The 9,547-nt window shown below is 47.2% G+C and overlaps 1 protein-coding gene across 1 annotated transcript in view; it reads left to right on the top strand.

The window, feature by feature from the left end:
• ALG1 (ALG1, chitobiosyldiphosphodolichol beta-mannosyltransferase) overlaps nucleotides 1-7,998 on the top strand; it is a 42,706-nt gene extending 34,708 nt beyond the window's left edge. Inside the window, exons 12-13 of the mRNA XM_018574160.1 lie at nucleotides 1,848-1,923; nucleotides 7,867-7,998. Coding sequence (XP_018429662.1) covers nucleotides 1,848-1,923; nucleotides 7,867-7,998 — 208 coding nt within the window. The remainder of the gene's footprint in view (nucleotides 1-1,847; nucleotides 1,924-7,866) is intronic.
• Nucleotides 7,999-9,547: the final 1,549 nt, after the last annotated feature.

The raw sequence follows: 9,547 nt of genomic DNA, 5'->3' as shown, positions 1-9,547 counted from the left end.
TATATTGATATATATTTATTTTTTTCTCAAATAGTATTGTTCACTATAATATTTGGATTTTGCACATATTATTTGTGTACTTGGGTGATGGCGCCGCTTCACATATTTGAATAATAGTACATTATAGCTGGCGGTATTCTGCATTGCGCTGTATAATGCATTTGCTGGGATTTGTTGTATTCCTCTATAGCTGGTGGTATTCTGCGTGCATTGCGCCGCTGTATAATGTATTCTTGCTGGCTGGGATTTGTTGTATTCCTCTATAGCTGGTGGTATTCTGCATTGCGCTGTATAATGGTTATACAGCGCAATGCCGAATATACCACCAGCTATAGAGGAATACAACAAATCCCAGCAATACAATATACATACAGTGTATGATGTATTGCTGGGATTTGTATTCTCTACAGCTGATGGTACAGCGCGACGGTTCAGGCGACGTTCCAGCTGCCTTCACCGTCGGGCTGCATAAAAAAAAAGGAAATTTGTGCAACATCCTCGGGAAAAAGGGTCCTGCAGGCGCGACGGGCGACATGGAGCTGCACATTAAGACAGCTCCATTGAAAATCATTGTCTGGCGACTTCTCGCAATATCGCGCAGCAAAAAATGCACGATATTGCGGCGGAAATTGAGGGATTTTCCGCTAAGTGTGAATGGAGCCTAAGGCAAGAGCCTCCCCAGACTACAAGTCTCTGTTCCTAAACTGTGATTCCATACCAGTGCTTATGTGCTTTTGTTGTGTGCCTGTCTTGTTTTGATATTCTGGCGTCGGCTGACTATCCACTCTAGTTTTTAACCCTCAAATCCCTTGCTAACATTGTTATCTGTTGCCTGGTAAAATTCTGTCTTCTAGGCCCTGTACTGTTAAAGGAGAACTATGAGGTGAGTGCTTTTCATTCACCTCATAGTTCCAGCCGACCTGGGACAATGAGGCTCTCTGCCGTGACAGGGGAGTGGCTGGATTCCCCCATCCCCGCTCCGATCCTCCAGCGCTGACTGGCGGAACAGACGGGGGAGGGGGCGGGTACAGCTGGCTCTGCCTCTAGATAGGCAGAGCCAGCTGTCACTCACGCAGCTGGGCGGATCCAGACATAATTGTCGGGATCCGCTTCAGCTGCGGCGTCTCAGTATATACCGCGAGCTGTAGCTCGTGGTATACTGCGGCGTCTCAGTATACCGTGAGCTGTAGCTCGCGGTATACTGAGCTTAGGGTAACGGGAGGACGCTAGTTTGTGTCCTCCTGTTACCCTAAGGAGAACTATGTGGAAAAGCCCTAACCCCATAGTTCTCCTTTAAGCTCCCACATCATGCTTAGCAGCCTCCTGCAGGTTAAAGTTCAGTATTGCTGTGTTACCATAAAAATGTATTTTCTACTGTATTTAATTGTATTGCTGCAGCTGCTTTAATGTACAACTACTGTATATAATTAAAAGTCATTTTCATAGTGTGCAGCATGCAACCCTAGTGCTATTTGTCTTCAGTTCAGACCCTGCCAAGTTCAGGATTTCTGTGCAGAACTGAAATGAAAATCTAGTGGCAGATTTATCAAGGAGAATGGTAAAACCGTTTATATAGGATTGCATGTGGATCCAGTGGATGTATTATCGCAGCAGTGTAGGTGGTAGAACCAGGTAGTATTTGGTTATAACAGTGACACTGAGACACTACAAAGTTTGAGAGCATAGTACACATTTTGGTAACACTGTAATATACAATAAATACACCCTGCTGTATTTATCTGTAACGGTTATTGAATTATTTACCTAGCTTAAATCTTTACAGTTTATCAAAGTATTTTAACATTGCGAAATAAGCTTTTTTTGTTTTTTATCATTTTTGTTCACAGTTTACATGAACTTGTAAAACACAAAGAAAATGGACTGATTTTTGAAGATTATAAAGAACTAGCTGAACAGTTAAAGGTAAAGGGAAAAAAAACACCACACATTTTAAGTTTGACTCAAATGCATGTACAATATTTTTATTTGTGATGTCAAATCTGGATATTTCTATATCTTAAGGCTAGGTTCGCAACTGGGCGTTCCTATAGGCGCGTTTTTTAAGCATGTTTTTTCTCCAATGAACGCTCATTCGGCGCTCGTTTTTTTTCCTCTATCTGTTTCTGTGTTTTTTTAACTTTTAAACACTACCGCCGGTTCCGCCACCCTGCGACGCAGACGCTTGTAAGGGATGGAACCCGGAAGACGGCAGCGGCAGGAGGACACAGCGGGGATCGCGGACAAGGTTACCGCTTTGTTAACCCCGAGCCACACTCGGGAATAGCAATAGATACGCGCTGAAATCTGCCCCTACGCACGAAAAAGAAACTTAAGTACTTTTTCGCGCGTAGGGCGTTTTTCAGCGCGACAAAACGAGCTGATATACGCACAGGTGGGAACCATGCCCACAGGGATTCATAGGATTTCACTTCTTGAGTGTTTTTCAGCGCTTCGATCAGCACTGAAAAACGCCCAGGTGTGAACCCAGCCTAAGGGTAGTTTGGGAGCAGTGTTATTATGCTTAGACTGTTTGTAAATTTCACCATGGATTTATTATAATCAGCAGTGCCTGTGACACATGAAAATGTTGAAACATTACAGTGAGATTTCTCTTAGATGGAACGATGTGCTCACACTTTTTTTTTTTGAGGCCAATGTCTCCCTATAAGTCAAAAGCCTGTAAAGAAGAGGTTATATACTGACCTTTGCGGTAGCCAATGTGTTGAAACACTGCAGTATTCTTGCTCCCTGGCTGCTGCAAGTCTTTGACACTTAGAATAGGTTTAACCCCCCCCTTTTCCTGGGTTTTTTTTCACAGAATCTTCTAGCAAGTGTCATCAGGGCGACAAGCTGGATGTTGAAGATCCTTGTAGTCTCCCCTGTGCGACCGGCGAGCGCATGCAGACTCTGCCACGGTGGGTCAGCTGTGACCACTCTGTCTCGACGGAGTAGCATGTGGGTTCGCCTGGTGGAGTTCATGTGACTGGGGGTCTCGGCCGCCTAGTCACAGTACTCCATACAGACTGGCGGTGCCGCGACTACGGTCGCAGGCATTCTTCCGCCGTCCCTGCACGTCCTGACTGCTATTCTGCGTGGGAGATGATGGTGGTGGCTCAACGGGACGTGTCCCCCTCTCCTCATGAGTGGTATGTATGTAGGGATCGACCGGGGACGTTGTGGGTGGACTTGGGATCCTCCTGTCTGCCTCAACTGGCAATCCTTTGGTGGAGATGCCTACGGGGGCATTGGTGTCCGGTGTGGGGGTCCGCGGGTCTCGTTTCCCTTCCCTCCCTCCTACCTTTCCACCCCCCTACCTTCCCACCATCTGCTCCCTCCTGGGATGCTGTGAGACTGAAGGCTGCTGCTTCATTGCCGCACCTGTCCTGTTGTAAGAAGGAGTTCTGTGGATCCACTGGGCGATTGCTGGTGGAGGCCTGGGGGGGTGATTCTGTGCACTGGTCCTGTTTCGGGGGCCGCAGCCGCCAGAATCCGATCCGCCGGACTCATGTGCTTGGGCGGCCGCAAATTGAGCCCCCGCCTTGTCTGATGCCAGGGCCGCCGTCTTGGTTATGGGCTGCTGTGACCTTTCTCCGACGTCACTTCCCTGTGTGCTCCGTGCCCAGCGGCTGAGGCGTTCTTTTCGTCGGGGAGCGCTGCTGTGAGGACACGCTGCTGCTGAGGAGGAGACAGATCTGGTGACTGGCCATGGGGCTGCCTGGAGAGGACTGATGGAGCTCGTACACGGCCTTTGGGGACAGTGAGTACCTCCTGGGGTCTCTTCCTTCCTGCTGTGGGCTCTCTGGGGGCAGTGTGGTCTGTGATCCTGGGTCATGGACTGCAGGAACAAGCCGTCAGCGGTGCCCTGCGAGGGCTGCGGTCTCTCTTTGGAGGTTTCTGCCCATTGCCCTCTTTGCACGGCCTGTACGATTGCGCCCCTTTCCCAGTTTCCCTTGCCCCCCTCGTGTTCTTTGGGGGGGGTTTTGTGGACGGGTTTGTGATGCGTACTGAACGCGCCTTGACGCAGAGGTCCTCCAAGAAGTGCACTCTGCCATCACCTTCCCTGGTGCTTTCAGGGGAGTCAGAAGAGGAAGGGGAAATTTCTCTGGCATCCGTTAGTCCTGAACAGGGTGATTCCCCCCAGCCCGATTTGGGTAGTGGCAATGAGTCGGGCGCCTCCCTTATGGCTCAGGAGCGCGAGATAGTCGCTGCGCTGATTCGCTCGGTCCAGGAAACTATTAAGATTGAGGAGGCTCCAAGTTCCTCTGAGCTTCCACCTGTTCAGTTTGGGACGCATAAGAGCAGGCGTTCCACTAAGGTTTTTCCCTACATCCCCTTTTTTTGATGGATTCGTCTATAAGGAGTGGAAGCGGCCAACCAAGTCCTTCTCAGTCCCTAAGCGCTTCTCGGTACGCTATCCGTTAGAGGAGTCCTTCCTAACTAAGTGGGTGTCCCCTCCTGTGGTGGATCCCCCGGTCTCCCATCTCAACAAGGCGACTGTTATCCCAGTGAAGGACTCTCCTTCCTTTCGGGATCCTACGGATAGGAAGGCGGAGGCTGTCTCGCATACTATGTATTTGGTTTCCGGCACTCTTATGCGTCCGGTGTTGGCCTCGGCCCTGGTCTCCCAGACTCTGACGGAATGAGCAAAGATGCTGCATCAGGGTCTCGCTGAGGAGAATGTTTCTCCCGCCTACATTGAACTAGCGGAACAATTGGTACAGGGCCTGAAATATGTCTGCAATTTGGCCCTGGATGCTGCGCCGCTGGTGTCCAAACTGTTGGTGTTCGACGGTTATTTTTCGCTGACTTCTGTGGCTCAAGTGCTGGTCAGCTGATCAACCTCCAAGAATGCCCTGACGGAACTTCCCTTTACCCGGGATCGTTTGTTTGGAGCGACTCTGGATGAGATAATCAAGGATCTGAAGGGTGGTAAAAGTACTTTCCTGCCACAGGCTAAAAAGCCTAGGGGCCAGCGTCGAAAGCCCGGTCCTTCTTTCTCTGCGCACAAGCGACTTTTTCGCCCCCCCCCTCCGTCCTCGATTGAAGGGAGGAAAATTCAACAAGCCGCCTCCTTCCCAGGCCGCCAAGCGTCCCTGGCAACCGAAGCCTTCCAAGCCTCCAGGTAAGCCCCCTTTCCCCATAAAGGTCTGCCCCCATCTCTGGAATCCAGGGTGGGGGGCCATCTTTGACTTTTTGCGGAGCTTTGGCTGTCCCGTGTCTCGAACACCTGGGTGCTGGAGCTGGTGTCTTCGGGCAACCGGCAGGTCGATTGGTTCATAGCCTGGACCCAGGATCCTTGGACGGATGCGGTGGATGCCCTGGTGGCTCAGTGGGACCGTTACGGTCTGATTTATGCATTCCCCCCGATATACCTCTTGTCGCGTCTTCTACAGGATAGCGGCCGAAGGCATTCCCGTCATCCTCGTGGCACCAGATTGGCCAAGGAGGGCGTGGTGCGCAAATGTGGTTCGGTTGTTTACGGGCGTTCCCTGGTGGCTGCCACTTCATCCGGATCTTCTGTCCCAGGGTCCGGTGTGCCATCCTTCTTTACAGTCACTGGCTTTGGCGGCGTGGCTGTTGAAAGCCAGGTATTGAGGGACCGTCGTGTATCGGATGCGGTTATTTCTACAATGCTGAGAGCTTGCAAGGCTGTGTCTTGGAGGATCTACTATCGCACGTGGAGGGCATATTTTGCCTGCTGTGAGTCGGGTGGTTTTCCTCCTCGTTTGTTCTCTATGAACAGGATTTTTGCCTTTTTAGCATTGTGGTGTGGATCACGGTTTGGCCTTGAGTATGGGGAAGGGCCAGGTTTCGGCCTTGGCTGTTCTAACCCCCTGCCCTTCGTACAGGGGGTTACTCGTATTGTTCCTCCTGTTCGGTCCCTGTTGCCACCTTGGGATCTGAACTTGGTTCTCTCGGCTTTGCAGGAATCTCCTCTCGAAGCTCTGAGAGAGATTCCGCTTCTGACTTCGTCTCAAAAGGTGGCCTTTTTTGGTAGCGATCACCTCTGTTTGCAGTGTTTCGGAGGTGGCGGCTCTATCTTGCAAATCGTCGTTAATGGTCCTTCATCGGGACAAGGTGGTTCTACATCCTCGGTTGTCCTTCTTACCTTAAGTAGTTTCGTCCTTTCATCTCAATGAGGACATTGTCTTGCCTTCCTTGTGTCTGAAGCCCGTTCATAGAAAGGAGAGGACGCTGCACTGTTTAGATGTGGTTCATACTCTCCGTGTTTATTTGGATGCTACATCTTCCTTCCGTGAATCGGATTCCTTATTTGTTGTTGCGGATGGTCCTTGGTTGGGTTGGGCCGGGCCACATCCTCGGCCACCATCTCTCGATGGATTCGTAACACGATTTCTCAGGTGTATGCCATTAAGAGGCGTGAGCCTCCTTTTTCTGTTAAGGCCCATTTTACAAGGGCTGTTGGGGCATCTTGGGCCTTTCGTCATGGTGCCTCGGTTTCTCAGGTTTGTAAGGCCGCTACTTGGCAAAGGTATGAACAGAAGACCAAGTTCTATATGGTGGATGTTTTGGCATCTACGGATGCTGGTCTGGGGTGCAAGGTGTTGCAGGCGGCCTTTTGATGGGGTTTTCTGTTGGGGTATTGTTTTTTTCTGCCCACCCCTCTGCCTGGTACTCTTTTGTGACGTCCCTACGGTACATGATCCTAGATATGTTTCCTGTGTCTTTTTCAATAAACGGAAGAGAAAATAGGATTTTTGTACTCGCCTTAAAATCCTTTTCTCTCAGTTCATTGAAGGACCAGGTCCCGCCCTCTCTGTTTGGGTGTGTACTCCTAACTGCTTGTTACTTACTGGAGACTTGTCTCAAAGACCCCTAATGTCACCTAGGGACCCCCCCCCCCCAAAAAGAAGCTGATGAAGCAGAGATCTGCTTCACCAGCTCCTTCTTTGGCTAGCAGCCAGAGAAATGACAGCTAAAGGAGAGATCAGCGGTGGGGAAATGCTAAATGTAAAATTAATAAGTATTGAGTTAATTTATACGAGTCTTCACGTAAACACGGGTGCGCCCACATATGAAAACGACTAATGTGCTACACATGTTTGGTATCGCCACGCACGCCAGCGTGAGAGCAATAATTATAGGGCCAATATTTATGTGCATCTCTAAACTAAATGATCTGTAGGGGCTTTTAAAGTGTTGTTTTATGGACTCTTTGGGGTACTGTCCTGAAATGTATCGCCGTTCCACAGACGCACACAATTATTAACCTGGGCATGTTTGGTATCTATTCACTCATTGTAACCTCATCTTTTATATTTTATTTTAAAAAGTTGTATTTTATTGAGTTTCGGGGCACTAAATTTAACTTCAGTGTATTTTTCACAAACTTTTTGGGTTTAAAAATTCGTTGCGCTAATATCATGCAACATAAAAATTTGCAGCTGCCACCATTGAGTTCTACAGGGTCTTGGATTTCAGAAAATATATAATGTTTGGGGGTTTGAAGTAATTTTCAGGCCTAAAATGTGGATTATAACATGGGTGCAAAAAAAAAGGCCTTGGTCATTAAGGGGTTAAAAAAACAAATGTAGGATTTAAATTAATTTTAAATTTAGTTGGTATATTATATGTACCTTGATTTGTCTCTCAGCTTCTGTTCATCCCAAGCAGAACAGCACTCATGACTAAATTCACTATGGGGCGTGTACATTTTACTCTCTTCCCCACTCCTCATCATTTCTCCTTTTAGGTTGTCAATATATGAAAGCCAATTACTGATGCCTTCTCTCAAACCCATGGCCTAATAACTGTTACTACTGTAATTTATAGGTTGACTGTATTGGAAGAGGGTTTTCTTATTTCTCACCTATTTTTTTTAATTTTTTGTTTGGTTTTTTACAGATGTTATTCACTAATTTTACAAGTGACTCAAATAAACTAAAGCCGTTTCGACAAAATCTCCGTGAATCTAAACAAATACGTTGGGATGAAACCTGGGATGAAACTGTTCTTCCACTCTTTAAAGGAAACTGACCCCTTCTTCCTTCTTTTTTTTTAAATTTTTTTTTTACCTGTTTTGTATTGTGAAATATTTGTTCTACATCAAATTGTATGCACAACTAAAGTGTAGCTCAAGGAAAAACTTTTTTTTTGATAGCATGTGGTTACATTTTTGATAGCATGTGGTTAGATGATCAGAATTTTTTTGGCTGTTTTTGTTGTCATTGGGGAGATTTACCCCTCTCTATTTGTACAGGTGACCATTGTCACCTGTACAAAGAAAGTCTTAATAAATCAAACATTTTGGTTGTTCCCACAATAAGAGGCAAGGGGGCATCTGTTCAGGGGACAACCAAGAGCGGATTTCCTCTAACTTTGGAACATTTCTTTTAACTTCTTGTTGCGTCTCTGGGGCAGGAAATTAAGGAAATGTTTCCCAATAGACAGCAAAAATAACCCAATGGGTTTTAACTAGGGATGCTCCGAAATTTCAGCTGCTGCCAATGGTACTATGGGCAAAATGCCGAATCGTTAAAAAAAAGGTTTCTCTCCTCCCTTCTGGGCGTCAGCTGCAAACTTCGGTCTGTATCCCCACTGCTCTCCCCGCCTGTGTCAGCAGAGGTGTGGGGGGGACACAGAGCCATTCCAGCTGTCGGTGCCGAGTGGGGAGGAGAGAAACTGTCAGAAGTGACTGCATCTGCAGGAGGAGAGCTGCAGCAGGGGGGGGAACGGTTCAGGATGCAGAGCAGTATGTGAAATATTGGCTGATCCCTTCATGTACTGCTCTAACATTGGTGTGAACAGTTCTGACAAATTTTGACATTTCGGTTTCACTCTAAACATTTTATTTCAGTGCATCTCTGGTTTTTACCCTTCCCTACCCTTTGTTTGGCTACGTATACATTTTGATCTTTGAACAACTGTTGCATTCATTATTAGTAGAGAAAACAAATAACTTTTTTGTATATAACCTTCTGAGTTTCTCAGTACAGAGGCTTAATAAATGCCTACTTTAAAAGCATAAATAATATTTAAAAAATACATAAATTAAAAAAAAAAAAATATATATTCTTCAGCTCTGCTTAAAAAAAAGCTTTAACTGTTTTTCAATCAAAATTCTAAAAACTGGATTCCCCACCTTCCCTCACAGCTTAGTCCGTCAGACCTAACAGAGACTCGACCTTCACAGGATGAGCCTGGAAGTAACCTGCGGGCACTAGGCTCTGGCACTGCGTTCCAGACTCAGATCTGATTTGTTAACTGCAGAGCACATTTTTGGTCCAGTGCTGTGGTATTGCTGTCTTTGAAGACCGTCTCATGTGAGTAGGCTAATTCAGACCAGGTACTTTGGGAGTTTCCTCTTTAGTTGCTTGGGCACCAAACACTGTTCCCCTGTTACACCTGCCTTGGGGCAGAGAGAGAGAATGCTGTGTGCAAAGTGCAGATGCCATTCCCCTGGGTGAAATGTTGTAGGGGCGCACAAACTCTGCAGTCTCTTTTCTTGCCAGGCAGTGTTGAGGAAGCATCTCCCTGCTGTTGCTCCTTATACAGAACCATATGGAACACAGATCTTTGACTCATT

The sequence above is a fragment of the Nanorana parkeri genome, unplaced genomic scaffold (genome assembly GCF_000935625.1).
Source record: "Nanorana parkeri isolate BGI_ZX_2015 unplaced genomic scaffold, ASM93562v1 scaffold2778, whole genome shotgun sequence".
Taxonomy (NCBI): domain Eukaryota; kingdom Metazoa; phylum Chordata; class Amphibia; order Anura; family Dicroglossidae; genus Nanorana; species Nanorana parkeri.
Note: the sequence above shows the minus strand (reverse complement) of the source record. Positions and strands in the feature narration are given on the sequence as shown.